The sequence below is a fragment of the Rhinolophus sinicus genome, chromosome 5, assembly GCF_057876585.1.
Source record: "Rhinolophus sinicus isolate RSI-liver-muscle chromosome 5, RSI-T2T, whole genome shotgun sequence".
NCBI lineage: Eukaryota > Metazoa > Chordata > Mammalia > Chiroptera > Rhinolophidae > Rhinolophus > Rhinolophus sinicus.
In genome coordinates, this window is record NC_142505.1 from 111,447,550 (window position 1) to 111,470,143 (window position 22,594).

Here is a 22,594-nt window from a genome sequence, read left to right on the forward strand (position 1 = left end):
CTGTGGCCTGGTGGTCAGGGCTCACTGACCACAGCTGCAGACTGAGTGCTGGGGCAGAGGCTACAAGGGATTGAAATGGAACTGGGGTCCCTCGGAGCTGGCGCTGGAGACGAGAGGGGCTGGGGGGGCTGGGGCAGGACCAGTCAGCCTCACTGGGTTGCAAGCCACCCCAAACTAAGCTTAAACAACCGTGTTTTGTGGTGACCGTTCTCGGGCTGAGAGAACTGCTCAGGCCGGTTCTCCCCAGGAGATGGCCGAGGCTGGTGAGCTGCGCTGGGAGGACAGCAGCAGCGGGGGCTACAGCAGGCATGGGCTCGGGGCTCTCTCCACCGGGCTCTGCAGTGCGGTGGCCACAGAGAGACGGAGACAGAGACAGCGAGTGGGGCTGGGGGAGAGACAGAGACAGAGACTGCTTGCTGTCATGACCCAGACCCAGAAGTCCTGTGGCACCTTGAAGCCACCCTCCAGTGGTTGGAGCCATCAAAAGCCCCACCAGGTTCAAGGTGAGAACATGGACCCCACGTGTCGTGTCGGTGGGAGGTGAGAAGGATGTCAGTCATTGAAGCTCAGGTGGGAGGAACTAGGTGACAGGTGCACGGATGGACCTCGCAGTGTCTGAGCATCACTCACTGATGGGGATGCAGTGTTTCCAGCTTCTGGCTGATGTGGCTGGTGCTGCTGCAAAGCTGGGGTGCAGGTACATGACCACACCTGGCTCCGTACACAGGACAGGAGCTGCGGCTTGACCGCTGGGGGGGCGGCTGGACGGGTGTCCGGCCCCCGCTTGTGTGCGGTTCTGAGGCCCCACTGAGTCCCACTTACTTTCTATGTTTGAGTCCTCGCCATGCCAGTGTCTGTGAGGGGGCGGCTCCTGGTGTCTCTCAATCTGCGTTGCCTGGAGCTGAGCTGCTTGTCACCTGCTGCTTGAGGCCATTTGTCATTAGGATCCCTTCTCCATTGTTTAACTGGGTCACCTGACCTTTTATTATTGATTTGTAAGAGTCCTTTATAAGTGAATTTTTTTTTTTTTGAGTTGCACCAATTTGTGTGTGAACTTAAAACGCACAGCTCCGTGCTCATTGCTGAAAGGGGGCATGGCCAGGGAGAGAGAGCAGTCCCCAGCATCCTAGCTCGGGCCTTGTCCTTCTCCCCAAACCAGGCTTAGGACCTGCTGAAGATGGCGTATGCACAACTGTCCCCCCCTGGTCCCCACCCTGCCCCCGGGAGGGTGGCTGCCTGGGGTACCCGCCCTGCCCAGGCGCTGAGCCAGCCACCTGCCCTGCCGTCCCCGGGGGCTGGGAGCAGCTCGAGCCTGAGCACGTGGCCCTGGGGTCCTGCACCGCCTTCCACACCCACTCTCCTTCCTGGTCCACATACCATTTCTCTTTGGGAAACCATGCAAAAACTATCTTGAAATGTCCCCAAACCTACTGAACAAACCTTAGCACCCCTGCCCCCACGGAGAGGCCCACCTCTGTCGTCCCAGTGTCATCTTTGGGGACATCCCTGGAGACCCCCGCCTTAGAGGGGGTGCCTGGGGCTAGCGCCACTCCCAGGTGAAGGGGTGCGGCCCTCGCGGGTCCCAGTCATCCCTCCGCTCCTTGGCCTGTCTTGGGGGCTGCGCGTCACTGATGCCTCTGCTTTGGGGCCCAGGGAGGAGTGGCTCCCTGTTGCCACATCTGCCTCATGTGCAAAGCTCCTGAGTGACGCAGCTGTGCCATGGGTCGTCTTTCCTTGTGCTTTTTCTGTTTCTCTTGCTGAAAACCAAGATGATCCTCCTTGTTGGGGTGGGGCCGGGGCTGACAGCAGTGGCTGCTGGACGGTGTGGGGTGAGGGCGGCTGGGAGACCGGAACGTCCCAGCCCATCCAGGAAGCTGTCCTCAGGGCCGCTCACTTCAGCCCGGGCTGCCTGCTGTCTTCGCCCTGCTGGGCAGCTGGCTCCTTCCCTCGGCGTCCCACTCCGTTGTAGCTGGCACTCGGGCGCCCCGAGTAGGGCTGCCTCCAGGGAGCTGACACCCACCGAATCCCCAGCTCCCCACTCGTGGGGAGCCCCCTGGGGTCTGTCTCGGGTCTGGCATGGAGCAGGCCCAGGGAGGCGGGAGGGCAGAGGGGGAGGATGTGGCCATGGCCCACCTCCTGGCCTGGCCCGGGCCAGAGGAGGGAGAGACCTGGAGGGTGCCTGCCGGCCGCCTGCCCTGCTTCCGCTCTGCTCCCATCTTGCCCAAGGCCACCGGGACCTTGGGGATTGCCCAAGAGCTGTGATGTCTCTGGGGAGGGCTCAGGGTGGGGTCTGGTTCTGGAAGGCAGCCCACGCTCTTCCTACCTATGCCGGGCTGGGTGGGGGCTAATTCAGCCTAAACCTGTGGGTGCTCTCTCTGGGCGCCCCTAGGATCCCTGTCTCCTCCCTCCCAAGCTGCTCAATGAATGCTGTCAAGTGAAGGGTCCTAGGGAGGAAGGCCCAGCCCTGCCCCTCCCCCTCGCTCGGCGCTGGCTCTGCGTCAACCACGAAGCTGTGAGTTCATGAGCACCTGCGTGTGCCCAGGCTGCGTGTGCCCAGGCTGCGTGTGCCCAGGCTGCGTGGGGCCTGCTGGGAGGGGCCTGGCTGGGAGGGGCCTGGCTGGGAGGGGCCTGGCTGGGAGGGGCCTGGCTGCGTGTGCCCAGGCTGCGTGTGCCCAGGCTGCGTGTGCCCAGGCTGCGTGTGCCCAGGCTGCGTGGGGCCTGGCTGGGAGCGCCTGGCCTGCTGGCCACCTCCTCCGGGCTCAGTGCCTCCCCCACCTGCTTCACAGGATTCCCTTAGGAACCTGGAGATAGCAGGTCCTGGGGAAGAAGAGCTGACAGTGGCAAGTGGTTGATGGCCGATGCCCCACCAGGCTCCAGGGACCGCCTCTGCAGGGATGGTGGCACCCAAGCCCTTACGCCACTTCCTTCTGTCAGAGCTTGTCCCCTTCACACCCCCCCCAGGCACCCCACATCCTCCCTGCAGCTTCCCCTCTCCTTCCTCCAGTCCTCCTTCCGGCCCTCACTCACCCCTTCCCTTCCTGGCTTGTGATTGCCTCTCACCCGTCCTGTGGACCCTCTGCACCCGCCGTTGGCACCCAGGTCCCGTTGGCCCCTCTCCCCTACCTTGTGCAGGCTCCTGATTGTCCGACTGACCGGGGCTCTGTCTCCAGCCTTCTGTGTCTGTGCTCACGGGTTCCCAGTGGACCCCTCCCTGGACCTTCTGTGGGCTTTGGAGGCCACCATCCCCAGGGCCTCCCATGGGCCATGAAGCCCTGGTCCTGGGTTTTTCTCCTCCCCAGCGTGTGTCTCCCATGCCTATTCCTCCAGGACCCCGCCCTCAGGCCCACCCTTCCCAGCCCACCTCCCACCCCTCCCCAGGCCAGGGCAGACCTGACTCATCACTCTCCTTACTGCCCGAACCCCCCAGGACAGGGGCCACCCTCCCAGGACTGGGCCAGGACTGGGGAGAGCACGGTGGTGGGGGCTGGTTCCTCCGAGGCTGTGGGGGAGGGTCTGCTGCAGGACCCTCCTCTCACTTTGGAGGTGGCTGGCAATCCTGGGCCTTCCTGGGCATGTAGGTGAGGCGGCCTCCTCCCTGTGTGTCGGTTTCCAGGGAGGCCCACCCCAGTGACCTCACTGTCTCTTGCTTATCAGCAAAGACCCTGTCTCTGATCAGGCCACATTCACACATGTGGGTAGGACTCCAGCATGTCTTTATGGGGGAGGCAATTCAACCCGTGTCACAAGCCAGCAAACAGAAAAGCAGAAAAGCACACTGGAAACACCCCAGCAACACTGGGGGTGGGGGGACACTGTGTCCAGGGCCGTCCATTCTGAGGTTGCCTCTTCCAGGCACCGCTGCTAGGCCCCCGGTGTGGCTCCTCTGCCCTGGAGCAAACCTCACTTTCTGCCGGCCAGTGCCCAGGGCCAGACCTCTGCTCTCGGGGCATCTCTGCCCACCTCCCAGCCCCAACCCAATTCCTCCTCCATCAGCCTGTTTCTCCGCCCTGCCCAGAGCCGAGGCTGCAGCCAAGCCTGCCTTTAGCTTTAGAATGTAGTCCACTCTCCCTGGCTGGGCCAGAGGGACCCTGTCCAGCGCTTGCCAGCATTTGTGTCCTGTGACCCCCACCCCACCCCCTCCAGGAAGCCCAGAGCCTGCTCTCCATCCAGGGACTTGATAACAAGGCCTGAGTTTCCAGCCTGGAGCGTCCTGCCATCTCCCCAGCCATGGCCACCTAACCCTGGTGTCTCTGAAGAGAAGTGAAGGTCATTGTCATGGGGCAGAGGACATGGTGGAGGAGCTGCACGGACCAGAAAGGTTTCTTGGTGGTCACACCAGTTCTTGCTTCGGTGATATTAGAGACCCGGCGAGTAGAGTGTCCGCGTGTCCAGTAAACGGAACCTGTTGAGAGTTGGTTTCTTCTGTGTTCTCCTCAAGGGAGTTCTGGGACTGCGGCGGCTTGGGCCTGGTCACCTGGGGTCCGGGGCTGGCGTGGGAGCTCCGGGCTCCCTGTGCAGCTCCTGCAACTGGGGGGCGAGGGGGGGCATCTCTTTCCTCATTTGGGGGATTCTGCCTGGGCAGTCCAGGAGGTAAGACCAGAAGGAACAGGCCAGGGACCATCCGGAAGGGTGCTGAGGGCTTATTACCAGTGGTTGGCTCACAGTGGTCTGGGGCGGGGGTGGGGTGAGACTGATTTTTCAGGCTAGTACTGTTTCAGTTTGTTCTTAACACGATGCATCGTTGCATCATAATTTAAGAAGAAAATGGAAATAATCTGAAGAACTGCAGGGGCATGAAAAGGGAACACCCTTTTTGTTTCGTTTTTAAAAATGTTTATTGGGGGATATTGGGGACAGTGTATTTTTCCAGGGCCCATCAGCTCCAAGCTGTTGTCTTCAGTCTAGTTGTGGAGGGCGCGGCTCCCTGGCCCATGTGGGAATCGAACCCGCAACCCGGTTGGTCAGCGCTCCCGCTCTGACCACTGAGCCCTCCACCGCCCAGGGAACACCCTTTTTGTTTCCTGTCACCTGCATCTCGCTCCATGTTACCCTTCTGCGTGGGTCCCTGGCCCCTTACACAGGAAGCTTTCTCTAGGGCACTGTGGTCCACGCTGGCCCTTTCCCTGCTGTGCATGGAGTGGGGAGGCCCTTGTCACCCGCTGGCCGTCTCTTCGCAGGGCAGGGATGGTGTGAGCCCGGGTCCCCAGCCCTGGGTGCTCAGCCCTTCCTTCAGCATTAGCAGTGTGCCCTCCGCGCTTGGCAGCCATGCTGCCCGCTGCCTGGAAGGTCCCCTGCCCGAAGGACAGCAGGGTGATCACACCCAGGCCGGCAGTTATTTGGCTCGCTCAGCTCCCGCCAGTGTGGCTGGTGGCATCGTGCTGAGCAAGTGGATCTTGGGCTCGGATGGGGATGGGCAGCGGGAGGATTTCCCCAGACGGCTCCCCGGGGCGCGGGCTAGGGGCGGCGTGTGGGCGCCCCAGGAGGCCTACCGCCCGCGCCGCTGGGGGCCGCCCGCGGGCCGTTCCGGCCAAAGCGCGCGGTGCGCCCAGGGCCCTGCGCCCGCACACGCTCAGCAGCCGCGGCGGCGACACGAGCGGCGGCATCTCCGGGCCGGGCGGCAGGAATGCGGAACCGGCGCGCGGGCTGAGGCGGCCCAGGATGGCGCAGGGGCGGCGGCGGGCGGCCTGCGTGGGGCCCTAGCGCGCGGGGTGGACGCTCCCAGCCCCCGCCCGGCCCTGGCCCCGGCATCGCGAGCGGGCGGCGTCGCTGCCATGGCCGAGGAGCAGCGGAGGGCCCTCCTGGAGCTGCTGCAGCGGCCGGGAAACGCGCAGTGCGCCGACTGCGGCGCCGCCGGTGAGTGCGGGGCTGGGGTGGGTGCGCACGGGGTGGGGGTGGGGGGCGCGGGCCCTGGTGAGTCCGCCCGGGGGGGCGCCGGCCTGGATGCCAGCGCCGGGGACAGGGAGGAGTGCTGCGGCGCCTGCGTGGCTTGGTCCCGCTCGGGTGGGGCGCGGGCCCTGGAGTGCACCTGCGGGGACCCGGACGTCGCCAGCCCGCGGCCCCCCGGACAATGGCTGTGTCCCCTCCTCCCCTCCCCCCATCCCTCCCGTCTGCGTGTCTCGCTGTCACCCGCCGCCGCCTTGAGAGATCTCGGCTTCCTAAAGAAAGAGGAAATCGCGGCCGGTGACCGGCTGCAGGGAGACATTGGGCGAGCTGGCCCGCGGGCTTCAGTGAGTGGTTGTGGGGGTCCACCTGGCTCCTCGCCACCTGGGGGTGACGTCATGGGCTCCCTTCTAGAGCCACCCTCTTGCACCGCGGCAGAGCAGGAGGAAGCCCCAGCTGCCTCCACGTGGACCGGTGGGAAAAGGGCGCCCCTCCTCTCAGCCGGGCGCCTTGCTGCTCGGGGGCAGGTGGCCAGTTCAGGCGGCGCAGGGGCAACTGCGGCTGGGAACAGGCACATGGCCCACCTGCACCCCATCCTCCCAGCAGGTGTCGCCTGGACTTTGCCCCTGGGTGGTGCCGGTTCTGGGTGATTTCCAAGGTGCCAGGGTCCTGGGAGCTTCCACTCCCTTCCCCAGCTACCTTTCCTGCGATTGGCAGGAACAGAGACCCACAGGATCTGCTTCTGGGCCGGCAGCCCTGGCTGATCCTCACAGCCTCTGGAGGCTCACCTGCTTGTGTCCCCAGTGTCAGGGGGTCCACTCAGGTGTCCCCCAGGAGGACACTGGACACTCCACTGGGGCCTCCTAGCCTGAACCCCTCAGAACAAACCTAACACATGTGTGGAGTGGCCGAGGTCCCCAGAGAGGGAAGGTGGGAAGATGCTGCATTTGTCCCAGATGCCTGGCAGCCCCTGGACGTTCCCCAAACAGGGTCCAGACCCCAGCTCTCCCTTGTGGGCCACCCACTGGGCTGGGAGGGGTCTCTGACAGCCACAGGTCCTGGGAATCCACTGATGAGCTGCAGTGTCCCGCAGGCTTTTCTAGAAGCGCGTGGGCTGAGGTGCCTTTTCCTGGCCTCCACTGACACTGGGCACTGCTCCTGCCAGTGGAGCCGGCTCACCACAGACTCACCTCACCACCCTCTCCCCGACCTGTATTTTCACGTGTTTGGGAGAGCGGGCCATGCCAGGGAGAGATCGGGGAGAAAGGGCACACAGCACATTCCTCTCTCAGGCTTGGCTGAGGAAGGGGGTAGGAAAGGAGGGAGGGCTGGCCTGTCCCTTTCCTTCCTGGCCACCCTGCCCAGGAGTGCCTTCCTTGGACCTAGAGCCTCCCTCCAGCCACCTCTGGCCCCCCCAGCCTGGCAGGAGGGAGGGGTCTTCCTCAGCGTGGTGGGTCCTGCAGGTGCCGTGCCCAGCCCACCCACTCGCCCCGGGGCTGTGGTTGGCAGCCGGCTCTCACAAGCCCAGCTCTCCCTGGCACTGGGGCCAAGCCTCTGGTTTCCAGAGTTGGTCCATGTCACCTGCATCTTGTCCCATCTGGCAGGCAGCCTGTGGAACAGGCAAGGTGTGGGTAGTCGGCCCCATTTTACAGCTGGGGAAACTGAGGCCTTGAGAACTGAGCAGGCCAGGGCCTCTGATGCCCGGCCGCAGCCCCCTGCCCACTCTGCCTTGCCCCCTCACGGCCTCTCCCCTGCTCCGGGGGTGTTGTGTCGGAGGCCTCTGCCCAGCCTAGCCCCAGGCCCCATGGAATGCCTGTCCACGGTGTCATGCAGGGCCCACCAGAATGCTCCCCGCACCAGAACACAGGACATGGTGAGGCCAAAAAGGAACACCATGGAGCCATAGATAGGGGAGTCATACCAGTATATTCTCGCTGGCAGCTGGGTTGGAGACACAGGGAGCAAACATCTGCCAGTACCCCAACAAGGGGTCTTCCTGCACCCCAGTGTCGCTGGTGACTGGGCGAGACAAAAGAAGTAGGAGCCACACGATCCGCAATCCGCCGTCTACTTCTCTGCCTGCCAACCAACCAACCTCTTGCTAACTGCAATCCGTGCTTGCTAGCTCAGCCACAGCAGTTATATTAGTGGCCAGTGGCTAACTGGTGACAGCTGACGGCCATCTACTACCTGAGTCAGCACCTTTCCAAGTGAGGCCGAGAGCGTGGAAACTGCTCTCTGGGACTCTATCCCCACACACGGTCTGTGCTTCTCTGCTGAGCCCTGCTGGTCTGCCCTTGTTTGGTGATGCTACAGCGTGCCGCTGGGGCCTCCTGTACCTGCTGTGCCCAGATGGACAACCAGGGACCCCACTGAGGGGCAGGAGGAGGGACGGTGTGTGATGCTGTTGTCAGAATCCCATCAGACAGACCCCCTCAGGGCTGCTCTGCCCGGCCACAGCCAGCCAGGAGCAGGGCATCAGTAGGGTGAGGGTCCCACAGCATCGGATCTGGACAGCGGACACAGGGCAGGTCTGGCCGCCCCTGTCCACTAGGCCTGGGGTGTTTGGGAGCAGACTTGGGCAGTCCTGGCCAGCTGGCCTGCGAGGGCTGCTGGGAGGGAGGCAGTTCGGGGGTCCGTAGAGCTGCCCAGCACCTGCCCCCAGGCCCTCCCCACTATCTGCCCCGACGGTAGGCTCTTCCATGCCCGTAAGCATGGCCCTGGCTCAGCCTCGTTTCTCAGGCTGGGGGATGGAGGCAGGGAGAGGAAGGAGGAGGCAGCACCTTTGTACACTTGTTCTGAGTGTACTTAGGGGGTAAGGGACAGACCCTCGCCTTCAGCCTCAGTTCCAATGCCCCAGAAGGACGTGGGGGCCTCAGGTCTTTAGTTGGATTGGGCTGTGGATGGTAGTTTTGTGGTACTTGGATGCACTTTACCTGGGCTTCGGAATGGCCTGGCGTATCTGGGCCTTCCTATCTGAGAGCCCTGGCTCGGTAAGGAGAGCTTCATTTCTGGCGAGATGGATGGTTTGGGGCGCTGTGTGGAGACCTTGCTGCTGCAGGCGTGTTTGCTGGAGCCGGGATCCAGGGACATCTGGGCACGACTGGCCCTGGGTGCCTGTCCTTGCAGGGCTGAGGCTGGAGTCTGTGCCTGCCAGGCCTGGAGGGTCTGCACTCAGAGCAGGAGCGCCACATTCAACCCAGAAGGCTTCAAGGCAGAGGTGACTTTTCAGACGTTGCTATAAACCAGGGCAGGGGAGGAATTTCAGGCATTTGGTTTGGGAGAGGATCTGCTGAGAGGATGGCAGGCAGGGGCTGCTGAGAACTGGGCTGGATGGACAGTGCTCTCCCAACTCCCTCGCCCGGGCAGCAGCCCACCTCATTTTGGGGTTTAAAATGTTTTCCCATAGTGGTAAAACATACGGTATAGGTCCTTGAATAATGTCATTTCGTTATCACGTTGATGAAGAAAAAAATCGATCCACGGCAGGTCCATCTGTGTGGAGTTGGCACGTTCTCCCCACGTCTGTGGGGTCTTTGTGGGGACTCAGGTTCCCCCCGCACCCCAGAGATGAGCGCGTGAGGGGCGTGTCAGATTGCCAGTTAAAGTGCATGAGTGTGGGTGTGTGTGGGTGGCCCTGCGATGGAAGGGCGTCCTGTGCAGGGTGGGACCCGCCTGCACCCTCAGCTGCCGGGAGAGGCTCCGGCTGCTGTGACCCTGAACTTGAATCAGTGGGTTGGAAAATAATGACCTTACTTATTTCTATTCATCTGTCTTGAATGTATGTAGAGCTTACATTTATTTCAACGTTTAATATTAGAAGTATTTGGGGTCTTTCTTTAGAAGTTCGGTGATGTTTTTGTGATCAGAAGTGTGCCATAGGAGACCTCACTTGGTTCATGTCACTGAGCCTCAGGTACAGTTGGGTTTCCTTCTACATCGCTTCACTTCAAGTCAGCGTCCAGGAACCTCTCGATGCTAAGTAAGGATTCACGGTACAGCGTGAACAGTCCCTTTTTAACCATTGTACGTGTGCAGGCCAGGGCACTCGTGCGCCCACACTGCTGTGCAGCCCTCACCACCGCCATCTCCAGGACTGCCTCATCCTGTAAACCTGGAAGTGCACACCTGTTAATCAGCGCCCCTTCCCCTCTCCTCCCCACCCTCCTACTCTCTGTCTCTGTGAATGTGACCCCTAGGTCCTCATGTCAGTGGGATCACACAGTGTGTCCTTTGTGACGGGCTGGTTTCATCAGCAGTGTCCTCAGGGTCCATCCACGCTGTAGCAGGGGTCAGTGTCCTTCTTTTTAAGGCCGAGTAACGTCCACTGTGTGGAGGGACCGCATTTGTCTGTCATTCACCCGTCAGTGGACGCTGGGCTGCTCCCGCCTCCTGGCGCCTGTGCACAGCGCTGCTGTGGACGTGGGGTGCAGGTATCTTTGAGACCCCGCTTCCGGTTCTCTTGGGCGCAGACCCAGGAGTCAGACTGCTGGGTCACATGGTGATTATATGTGTGACTGATTGGGGAGCCACCAGCCTGCTTTCCCTACCTGGGTTCATGTTCAGGCCACAGGCCAGCGGGACCCTCGTGTCTGCCCATCCTATAGCCGGGTACGGAGGCCTGGTGCTAGCCAGGAGGGCTGCTCAGGGCCGGGGAAGAGCTGCAGCCTTTCCCTCTGGCCGTGTGCTTGGTGACACCTCTCTGACCGGTCGCCCCCGACCCAGCATGGGAATTATGGCCACCCCTGTCTGCAGTACTGGGGGACACTCACTCGGCTGAGGTTACCCCGGAGTGGACTCCCTGAGCTGCTGGGGTGGCTGGGGCGTGTGTGAGCCAGGCCTGTGCTCTGGATGCATTGGGAGGGGGATAAGGTTGCCCTGTCCACAGGCCCACGCTCCCAGTTGGCTGCTGGCTCTAGCCAGGCTCCCGAGCCCCGCCCAGCACAGGCGCCTGCCAGCAGGGCATCCCCTGTTTACTGTCCCCACACCTGTGAGCCGGCTGCATAATCCCACTTCACTGAGGAAGGAACGGGAAGGGACTCTGCTGGGGCCCAAGGGTGACAGCGGAGGGTCTGGTGCAGCTGGTGTGGCGCTTTCTCATCTGCTCTCGTCACTGGCTCTGTGTGTCACGCTGTCAGGCCCAGTGCGGGGGCCGGGACAGGCACTTTCTTCTTATTGTGTTAAAACACACATAACAAAATGTACCATTTTAAGTGTCCAGTTCAGTGGTATCAGATGCATCCACACTGTTGTGTGGCTGTCAGGACCATCTGTCCTCATAACTCTTCCTGTCTGTCCCCGTTAAACACTAACCCCCTCCCCCACCCTCCTATCTCTGTCTATGAATCTCCTCCAGGGACCGCATATGACGGCAGCCGCACAGTGTGTGTCCTTTAGTGCCCGGCTCATTCACCAGCACAGTGTCCTCAGGGTCCATGCCTGTCATGGCAGGTGTCAGAGTTTTCTTCCTTTTTTTTAAAAAAAAAAGAGCTATAATTGACATATAACGTTGTGTTCGTCCGAGGTGTACAGCACAGTGGTTCAATACTTGTGTCGACTGTGAAATGGTCACCACAACAAGCCTTCTCCCCTCCCCTCCCCTCCCCTCCCCTCCCCTCCCCTCCCCTCCCCTCCCCTCCCCTCCCCTCCCCTCCCCTCCCCTCCCCTCCCCTTTGCTTTTCCCCTAAATGCTGAGACTTCCAGGACTGTATTGAATAAAAGTGGCAAAAGTGAACGTCCTTGCCTTGTCCCTGCTCTTAGAGGAAAAGCTTTCAGTCGTTCACCATTGAGTGTGATGTTTGCTGTGGTTTTTCATATGTGACTTACGAGGTAGTTTCCTTCTATTCCTAGTTTGACTGTTGTTATGAAAGAGCGTTGAACTTTGTCAAATGCTTTTCCTTTCTCAGTTGAGATGGTCCTGGGCTGTTTCCCCGTCATTGTGTTAATGTAGCGCATTACATGGAACAGTTTTCATGTTGAGTTGTCCCTTCGTTCCAGGAATAAATCTTACTGGGTCGTGGTTATAACCCTTTAATATGCTGTTGAATTGTTTGCTAGTATTTTATTGAGGATTTTTGCGTCAATTCTTATCAGGGATATTAATCTGTCGTTTTCTTTTCTTGCAGTGTCTTTGTCTTGCTTTAGTGTTGGGGTTATGCTGGCCTCATAGATGAGTTAGGAAGTGTTCCCTCTTCTTCAAATTTTTGAAAGAGTTGAGAAAGATTGGTATCAGTTTTTCTTTGAATGTTTGGTAGAATTCCCCAGTGAAGCCATGAGGCCCAGGGCATTTTTGTTGAAAGATTTTTGATTGAATCCACTTACCAGTTATAGATCCATTCAGATTGTCTATTTCTCCAGAATTAATCTTGGTAGGTTTTGTGTTTCTAGGAATTTGTTCATTTACTCTCTGATATCCAACTTATTGGTACACAGTTGTCTGTAATACTCTCTTACAATCCTTTTTTATTTCTGTGGAATTAGCAGTAATGTTCCCACTTTTGTTTCTGATTTTAGTAATTTGAGACTTCTCTCTTTTTTATTTCTTAGTCTATCTAGCTAAAAGTTTGTCAATTTGTTGGTCTTTTCAAAGAACTAACTTTAGATTTCACTGCTTTTTCTCTATTTTCCTATTTCATTTATCTGTAGTCTAATCTTTATTATTTCCTTCCTTTGCTAGCTTTGGGTTTAGTCTGTTCTTCTTTTTCTAGTTCCTTAAGTTGTAAGTTAGTTTGATGATTTGAGGTCTTTCTTTTTTTTAACATAAGCATTTTTTTGAATGTAAAACTTCCCCCTATTTTTGCATTCCATAAATTTTGGTATGCTGTGTTTTCGTTTTCATTCATTTCTAAATTATTTTTCTAATTTCCCTTGTGGTTTCTTCTTTGATCCATTGGTTGTTTAAAAGTATGTTAAGTTTTCCTAATTGTGAATTTTCCAGTTTCCTTCGTGTTATTGATTGTTAACTTCATCCATTGTGGTTATAGAAGATACTGTGTATGATACCTATCTTTTTAAATCTATTGAGACGTCCTCTGTGGCCTCATCTCTGGTCTATCCCGGGCAGTGTCCCACGTGCCGCTACTGGTGTGGAGAGTGCTGGATGTGGTGTGAGACCTCGTGGGTTCATTGTGTTGCATCCTCTGTTTCCTTACGCATCTTCTGTCTGGTGCTTCTATTCATTGTTGTGAGTGGGCTACTGAAGTCCCCAACTATTATTGCAGAAGTGTCTTTTTCTCCCTTTAATTATGTCAGTTTTTGGTTCATATCTTGATGGTCTGTCATTAAGTGTGTAAATGTTTGTAATTGTTATATCTTTTGATGTATTGAGGCTTTTATTCGTACATAATATCCCTGTTTTTCTCTTGTGATCTTTTTTGGCTCGAAGCCTATGATGTCTGATATTAGTATAACCACTCCTGCTCTCTTTTGCCTCCTTTTTGCCTGAATAGCCTTTTCCATCCTTTCACTTTCATCCTGTTTATGTCTTTGGATCTCAACTCTGAGTCTCTTGCAGACAGGATGCAGTGGAGCATGGGTGTTTATCCGTTCTGCCAACCTGTCTTCTGACTGGAGAGGTTACTCCATAAGCATTGAAAGTAATTACTGATAAGGAAGAACTTCTTTCTGTCATCGTACAACTTACGCCCTGCAGCCTTTTTGTGTCTCATTTACTGTACTTCTGTCTTCTTTTGTGTTTAGTTGGTTTTGTAGTAAAATGTTTAAATTTGTTCTTAATTTCCTTTTGTGTTTATTCTATAGCTGTTTTCTTTGTGGTGACCATGGGGATTACGTTTAACATCCTAAAGTTGTAACACTCTAATTTGAATTCAGAGCAGTTTAACTTCAATAACATATAAAAACTCCGCTCCTTTACAGCTCTGTCCCCACCCCTTTTTGATATCAGAAAATTACATCTTTATATCTTGTGCTCCCCAAACATAAGTTAATAATTTTTAAATGCATTGGTCTCTTAAATTAGGTAGAAAACAAGATTTAGAGTTACAAATCAAAGTTATAGTAACATTAGCTTTTATTTACATTAATAATTGTTTTTTTCTTTATGTATTAGTCTCTTAAATAATGTCAAAAACAAAACATAACTTTATAAACCATTATCACAATTATACTCGCTTTTAGAATTGGCCTTGTATTACCCTTTCTGAGACCTTGACTTCTCCATATGGCTTCAAGGAACTGTCAGGCTTCTCTCAGGTCACCTACAGGACTCCCTTGAGCATTTCTTGAAGGGCAGGTCTAACGGTCAGACTCCCTCGGCTTTTGTTTATCTGGAATGTCTTGATTTCTTCCTCCCTTTTTTTTTAAATATAGAAAAATATGTGTTATTTTATTTATTTATTTTTTTAATATTAGTTTCAGGATCTTCCTCACTTTTGAAGGACAGTTTTGTGGGATATAAGATTCTTGGTTGACAGTTTTTCCTTTGAGCACTTTCAGTATGTGGGCCTTTGTCTGCTGGCCTCCAAAGCTACTGATGAGAAGTCTGCTTCTGAGCTATTTGAGGACCCTCCTATGTGATGAGTGACTTCTCTCGCTGCTTTTGAGATTGGCTTTTGCAAGTTTGATTATGATGTGTCTCAGCCTGGGCCCCTTTGGGTTCATCTTAACTCCAGTTCATTGAGCTTCTTGGATGTTTTATTCATATCTTTCATCAAGCCTGGGAAGTCTTCTGCCATTAGTTCCTGAAATGTTCTCTCGCTTCTCCTGGGACTCCCACAATGCATCTGTTGGTCCTCTAGATGGTGTCCCACGGGTCCCTTAGGCTCTGCTCACTTTTCTTCAGTCTTGTTTCTGTCTGTTCTTCAGCCTCAATAACTTCCACTGTCCTATCTTCAAGTTCACTGATTCCTTCTTCTGTGCTCAAATCTGCCTTTGAATCCCTCTAGTGAGTTTTCCATCTCAGGTACCGTATTTTTAGCTCCAGAATTTCTGTTTGTTTTTTTCCTAGGTTTCCTGCCTCTTTATTGATATACAGGGTGCTGTGTGCCTGTAGGAGCTAGAGCCTACAAGGGCCTGCCTCTTTATTGATAGTTCTGTTTTGTTCCTATATTGTTTTCTTAACTGTCTCCACAAGTGTCTTTGGTTCTTTGAGTGTCTTTAAGACAGTTGTTTTGAAGAATTTGTGTAGATATCTGCCATTAACTCTCAGGGACAGGTTCTGTTAATTAGTTTTCCTTTGACTGGGCCATACTTTCCCGTTTCTTTGCATGCCTTGTGATTTTTTGTTGAACACTGGACATTTGAATCTGGTAGTGTGGTAACTCTGCAAATCAGATTCTCCCCCTTCCCTGGGGTTTGCTTTTTTGTTGTTATTGTTTGTTTTGCTGTAGTTGTAGGCTGTTTTGTGCTGAGGATCAGCCTGAGGTGTACGTGTAATGACTTCTTAGGTCTTTTCGGAGCCTTTTTCATGGTCAGGTTCTAATTTTCCCTGTATATGTGGTTGTTTTTGAAGGTCCTGGTCGTTAATATCAGGCTCCCAAAAGGGGAAAAATGAAACATGAAATGGGGAAGGGAACCAGCCCTTTAATCCCTTGGAAGCCACTTCAGCTGGAGGGGGCAGGGCTGTGACAATGTGGGGAGGTGCCACACCAGTGGCTGCCGCCTCGGCACCTCTGTGACCCGAAGCAGCAAGCAGGTATCAGGCATAGACCTGCTATTTAGAGGACAGGGTCCTTGCCCACCCTAGGTCCCACACGTTGTGTACACAGCTGCCTGCCGGGGACAGGGGTGGGTGGGGAGCTGCTCCTGTGCTAAGAGCTGAAATTACCACAATGTACCCCAATTTACTGCCTAAGCCTTCCCCCAGAAGCTGCGAGCCTTCAGCAGACTGCAGAGTTCCGAATGGTGACTGGCGTCAGGCAGGTTCTTCCTGAGTAGGTTGTCCAGTAGCGGAGTTTCCTGGTGCTTCCTGCTCTGCCATCTTCCCAGAATCCTCTCTGGGATGGGCTGTCAGTCCCGGCTGTCAAGGACAGTGTGGAGGCCGGGATGGACAGCAGTGAGTCAGTCTGCGGCTGGGCGCAGACCTGGCCTCTCGACTCTGACCTGCAGACATGCTGCCGCTTTGCAGGGGTGGCTGCTGGCAGGATGGCTGTGCTGTGTGTCTGTAGGAACTAGAGCCTACAAGGGCCTGAGGTGGGAACCCAGTAGAAGATATCAAATGTGCATAAATGTTTGTTTTTTTCCTTTTAATATATGTGAAATGCACGTTACATACAATTGGCTATTAAAAGTGAACAATCGAGAGGCATAGCATTCCCGATGTTGTGTGACCACCACGTGGATGTAGCCCTAAAATACAGGTTTTTACAGCCAGGAGACCAGATGAGATACGAGGGAGAGGGCCCTGGACGAGTGGGGTGGGCGGCAGGACCTCCAGCAGGAAGGGCCTGCTTTTGCATTGTGAAGGGAGGCCAGTGTCTGCCATGGGCGTTGGTGGTGTGGAGGTACCTGAGGAGGCGGCTGGAAGGGAACATGGGGTCAACAGATGGACTTTGGAATCTGGCCATGTGTGTGGGCGCTGAGGGGAGTGAGCAGGAGAGCGAGAAACTGAACTGAAGGTGCAAGAGAGAGCAGGGAATGTGCTGGAAGGCGCCCCCTGGGCCAGGCGGGAGGGGACGAGAGGCAGGACACTGCCCGGGATTCTGTGCTGTGGGTGGGATGGGAGACCGGGTCCCTCGCTGAGAGGGCGGCGAGTGGGGAGAGAGAAGGTGCCAGCCTCACTCATATGGGGGCCTACTGGGTGCTGGGCACCCCTTTGGTGATGGGCTCACGAGTGCCGCCCTCCTGGAGCTTAGATCGCAGCGGGAAACTGGATAAGGAAATAAACACCAAACTGTGCAGCACACGGAGGCAGCCACAGTGAGAACAGGAGTACGCGTGGGCAGGGGGCGGGTGCTGTGTGTGGGGAGGGCGTGGCCTCTGGACCTGAGCCACTGACATGCTGTACCAGGGCCTGTCCTTCTGTCTCTGGCACAGCCCACGACCGACCGGCTCTCACCACCGGCATTTCAGCCCTCTTCACTGCTGGGCCTCGACGTGGGAGGGGCAAAGGTCTTTGGAGCCCGGCCGCAGGGCTGGCCAACCCCTAGCTCGAGACAGGTTCCACCACACACCCTCCTCCCTGTGCAGGGCCTTGGCCTAGAGGATACACCTGTTCCACCTGGCTCAGTGCCCCCCACCCCGCCTCGCCGGCCCAGGTGCCTCAGTCCACCTCCCGGAAATAGTAAGGGGGCTGAGTCACCTTGGAGTGCCCTGGGAGAAGGCATGGCACAGCGGGGCACATAGAGGATGGTGACAGCGGGGGGAGTGGGAAGGGGAGCCAGGAGGAAGCTGGTGGCTTGGGGCAGAGTCTGCCCTGAGCCGCAGGTGATGTCACCCTGACCCAAGGCTAGGAGAGGTCTGGGGACACGTGGGCAGGCCCGTCCTTGTGGGGCTGGGGCAGCAGTGCGCACGGAGACTCAGGCCTGGCCTCGCCCACGTCCTCCTGCTCCTGCAGCGTGTCTGCCTGCTCCACACACACCAGCCATGCCTTCGGCCGCCCTTGGGCCCGTCAGTACATACACGGGCCTCATGGTCTGTCCTGGGGGGACCTGAGGCTCTGGACACCGACCTCAGCTCACTGGGCGGGGCATTCCTGAGTTCTGGGTGCTCAGATGTGGACCCCGCCAGCCTTCTGCCCTCCTCCAAGGAGGGGCTCTGAGTTCAGAACATTGGGTTTGTGTACATGTGTACACCCCACTCCTCCTCCCTTTCTACTGGTTCTGATGGGGGGGCTTGTGCACAGCTGGGCAGGCCTGGTGGGGAGGGGCTTGTGCACAGCTGGGCAGGCCTGGTGGGGGCTTGTGCACAGCTGGGCAGACCTGGTGGGGAGGGGGCTTGTGCACAGCTGGGCAGACCTGGTGGGGAGGGGGCTTGTGCACAGCTGGGCAGGCCTGGTGGGGAGGGGCTTGTGCACAGCTGGGCAGGCCTGGTGGGGAGGGGGCTTGTGCACAGCTGGGCAGGCCTGGTGGGGAGGGGGCTTGTGCACAGCTGGGCAGGCCTGGTGGGGAGGGGGCTTGTGCACAGCTGGGCAGGCCTGGTGGGGAGGGGCTTGTGCACAGCTGGGCAGGCCTGGTGGGGAGGGGGCTTGTGCACAGCTGGGCAGGCCTGGTGGGGGCTTGTGCACAGCTGGGCAGACCTGGTGGGGAGGGGGCTTGTGCACAGCTGGGCAGGCCTGGTGGGGAGGGGCTTGTGCACAGCTGGGCAGGCCTAGCCGTGCCTCAAGAAGGAAGCCCGCAGGTGCAGCCTGGCCACTTGGAGAGTTGAAGCACCAACCCACCCGTCTCCCCTGAGGACCTCCTCCCAACCTCTGTTTTGTCCAGCTCCTAGTCTCCCCACTGCACGTGCACACATAGGAGCCCGCCCTACACGTCCTTGGCCAGATGGTCAAGGTGGCACCGGGACAGAATGCCTTGGGATCTGTAGCCGAGGTCGGGCAGAAGCAGGAGGGCCCACACTCTCCCACTCAGGTCAGCGCCTCCCTCTGGCTTTGGTCAGCCACTCCCCGCCCACTGCTGGCTTGGCCTGGACGGCCCCCATCGTGCCTCCCTCACTTCCTGCCTGTGCTTTGGTGCCTAGCTCTCTGCTTCCTCCTCCCGGCAGGCCTCCCAGCAGCCCTGGCACCTCCCCTCTCCTGGAGGCGTTTATCTTGGTGTGATGTAAAGCTCTTCTGTGTGATTGCAGTGCGGGCTCCTCAGGCAGGAGCCCGTTCTTCCTTGTGGGTGTCACAAGGGGCAGGTGCAGGGCAGAGGACAGGCTTTGGGTCAGAACACCTGCTCTTTCCAACGGCCTTCCTGGCTTGTCCTAGGAGGGGGGCAGAGGGAGGATGGACAGGTTGTCACCTCAAGGAATGACAGACGAGTTTCCTCATCCGCCCGGGCCCTGGGCTGGGGCTTCCATGGGCCCTTCTAGGACTGTGGATCAGGGCTGGGGCTGGGCTGTGGGAGACAGACCCCAGTTCTGCCACTGTGTGACCTCGGGCAAGTGTCTGACCCTCTCTGGGCTTATCTGCCTTACTCCGTAGAAGTGGACTAATCGTGGACACGATTGCACCTCCAAGGGAATTGTGAGGATTAAGTGAGGTAATTGGTCAGTTGGCACGGCCCGGGGAGGCGAGGGTCTCCTGCTGCTTCCTTACCCAAGGCCAGGCTTCTGGAGTGGCCCACGTGTCTCTTCCCCCCTTCTGGGAGAGCATGGTCGCCAGGTCTGCGAGAGGGGGGGTGCGTCCCATGAGAGGGACATATCCCTGCTGAACCCAAAAGCCCCAGAACCGAAGACCCGGTTTTCCTCTTTCTCCCGTCTTTGGAATAGGGCTGGGGCCATAGTCACGCCAGCTTCTTTTAACAATTCCCCTTTTCTGAGGTGTGATTTCTAGAAAAGAAAGCACACCCTTTTCTGGCATGCGGTGGGAGAAGTAACTGCTTCCCGTTCCCGTTACCCCGAAAGCGCCCTCGGTCTGTGCAGTCAGCACCCACGACAGTTGACAAGTGATGTGGGGCATCTTGGTTAAGTTCTGTTCAGGTCCTTTACCTGTTTCTGTAGTTGGGTTGTTGCCTCCTAGAGTCTGAGCACTTTGGACACAGGCTCTCATTCATCAATGTTGGGTTTGTAGGATTTTCTCCCGTGTGACTTGCCTTTTCATTCCCTCAACCAGTGCCTTTCAAAAAGAGATCTTTTTTTAAAATTCTGATGAAGTCTATTTATCTTTTTTCTTTCTTTCTTTTAACATAAGTTCTGCTTTTGGTGTTGTAGCTAACAGGTCTTTGCCTCACCCAAGGTCACGAAGGTCTTTCCCCTGTTTTCTTTTGGAAGTTTTGTGGTTTAGATTTTACGTTGAATACTGCGATGTGTAGTGAGTTTCTCTCTGTAAATGGTGAGCAGGATGGACCCAGTGTAGTGTTTGCAGGTGCCATGTCCCTGTTCCAGCACGTGTGGAGGAAGGTTACTCTGTCCCCACGGAGCTGCCTTTATCCTTTCGTCCACAGTCAGTTGTCCCCAGACTTGTGGGTTTATTTCTGGACTCAGTCTCGCTCCGTTGACCCCTGTCTGTGTCTACGCCAATAGCACCCCCGTCTTGACAACCAGCTTTGTGATCGACTCTGAAGCCAAGTGGCATTATTCCTTCATCCTTGTCCTTTTTCAAAGTGGCTTTGGCCGTTGTAGGTGCCGCACTGACGTACGGGTTGTAGAGCCAGCATGTTAACTTCCATTTGGTGAATACTGCTGGAATTCTTACTGGGGTGACACTGAATCTATAGATCAATTATGGAGAGAATTTACCTCTTAACAATATTGAGTCTTCCAATCCATGAAAATGCTCTTTTTCACCATGTGTTTAGTCGTCCTTAATTTTTCTCAGTGATGTTTTGTAGTTTTCATTGTAGTGCTTTGCATTGTCTCTTATCATATTTAGCTCTAAGTTTTCATATTTTTGTGCTATTTTAAATGGTACTTGAAAATGTTTAATTGTAGTAAAATACATGCAGCACAGCGTTTACCCTCTTGCCCACTTTTAAGGGTCCAGTTCAGTGGTATCACAAACCCTGACACTTGGTGCAGGCCTCTCCTGGCGTACACGTGGCTTTTAAATTGCCTGTTGCAGCAGGTGTATAGAAACAGCCAGTTTCTCTCTGTGTGTCTTGTATCCTGTGACCCTGTTTGTTAGTTCTGGAAGTGTTTAGTAGAGCCTGTTGGATTTCCTACCTAATCATGCTGTGCATGAATAAAAGCAGTTTTATTTCTTCCTTTCCAATCTAGGTGCTTTTTATTTCTTTTTGCTGCCTCGTTGCACTGACTAGAACCCCCAGCTCAGCACTGAATAGAAGTGACTAGAGCACACGTTCACATCTCGTTCCTGATTTTGGAGAAAGCGAGTCTTTCTGCCCCAAGAAGGATGTCAGCTACAGACACTTCAGATGCTGTCAAGTTTGGGCATTCCCACCTATTCCTAGTTTTCTGAAAAGTTTTATTGGGATGTTATGCTTTCCTGCATCTATTGAGACGATCATACGGGTTTTCTTTTTTAATCTGTGAATGTGATGAGTCACACTGACTGACTTGCAGGAGTTAAGCCAGCCTTGCATTCCTGGTCTATAGCCCGGCCAGTTGTGTTCGTTGTCCTGTGCTTTTTACAAACTGTGGGATATGCAGATCCTTTGTGGAGACATTTTCATTTCTCCTGGGTAAATACCTAGGAGGAGAACTGTGGGGTTGTAGCAGAGATATAGGTTTAATATGTAAGCAGCTGCCAAACTGTCTTCCCGAGGGGCTGAGCAGTCTGCATCCCACCAGCTGTGAGAGTGCCACTTTCTCTGCATCCTCAGGGACACCTGGCAGTATCAGCCCTTCACATGTGAGCCATTCCCAAAGCTTTGACAGAGGGCACAGGTTTTCTGTTCGTCACGTGACAACTCTGTGCTGCTCCGGCCCTCAATACACTTGATATAACTGGCCTGTCGTTATTCTTACATAATAGGCGGCCCGCACACGCATGAGAACATCCCCTCATACACACAGCAGGCAGCGGCAGGTTCTAGTCACACAACCCCAAATTGCACCCCTGTGGGTCCTCGCACAGTTGCCACATGTCAGGCAGGTGTGAATCCTCTTGTGGAACCTCGGTACCTGTTGTCAGATGATATTAGCAGTCCTGATCACATGCTCTTCTGGGCTCACTCTGTGTCACACCCTCTTGTCCTTCTAAAGCAGGGCTTGGCAAACCCTTTCTTAAAGGCCCAGACACAAATATTTTCGGCATTGTGGGCATGTGTTGTCTGTCACAACCACTCAGCTCTGCTGTGTACTGTGGAATCGGCCACTGGTCAGCCAGGGTATGGACAGCAGGCTGAGGGGGGGTGGGAGCCAGGGCTCTTCTGTTGCTCTGAGTGCGAGTGGTGTGAGGGAGCCACTGCCCCCTTTCTGGCTTTTGGAGGACAACCACTGCCCTGCCCTGGTGTAATTGTCTAGTGGAAAACCTGCCACCAGGGTCACCAGCTCCCCTCTGCTCCATGCCACTAGGAAGGGTCCGTCCTCCCCAGGCAGCACCACTGCAAGAGGGCTAGGTGGTAGGCGGGGCGGGGCCACGTGTCTCACCTGGGGAGCTATGCGGCCTGAGCCGTCCCCTGGATGGTCGCCGTGTCTGTGGTTTGTGAGCCCATCTTCCCTGTTTGTTCCCTTTTTCTCAGACCTGCTGGCTTTCGGTCCAGAAGATTTCCTCATTTCCTGTTGGGGCAGCATTTTCGCAAAGAGGGAACTGGCTCCTGAGACCCAAGGAGGATGGCTGCATGCCTGGGCATCCTCAGGTGCCCCAGAGTGGCTGCAGGGACCACTGTGGGGCAGGCTGTGCCCACTTAGCACAGGACAGGGGACTAGGGACGTGGAGTGTCCTCTGCAGCAGTCACACAATTCGAGTGACACCAAAAGGGAGAGCAGATGCTGAGAACAAAGCCTTTAGCAGAACTCGGGTCATGCGGGCTATGAAACCTTCTCTTGGTCCCCATGTGGAAGCCTGGTCACGGGTGGGCTCCTATCTAGGGCTTCGAGAGCCCTTTGGCGGAAGGTGGTTTATGGTTCTCTGACTGTTACCTTCTGCCCCTGTCCCCTGAGGCTCAGAGCTGGGGAACGTGGCCTTCTCCCCACCCGAGACTCCTGCTGACCACAT

The 22,594-nt window shown here is 56.0% G+C and overlaps 1 protein-coding gene across 5 annotated transcripts in view; it reads left to right on the forward strand.

The window, feature by feature from the left end:
- Nucleotides 1-5,221: 5,221 nt before the first annotated feature.
- The window catches only part of ADAP1 (ArfGAP with dual PH domains 1), a 46,054-nt gene continuing 28,681 nt past the window's right edge, over nt 5,222-22,594 (forward strand). The window contains exon 1 of one of the 5 annotated variants that reach the window (XM_074314068.2): nt 5,222-5,853. In XM_074314068.2, the coding sequence (XP_074170169.2) occupies nt 5,772-5,853 (82 nt within the window). In that variant the 5' untranslated portion in view covers nt 5,222-5,771. Of the gene's footprint in view, nt 5,854-18,380; nt 18,405-22,594 lie in introns of those variants that run through there. The other 4 variants (XM_074314066.2, XM_074314069.2, XM_074314067.2 and 1 more) reach the window with 4 other exon arrangements.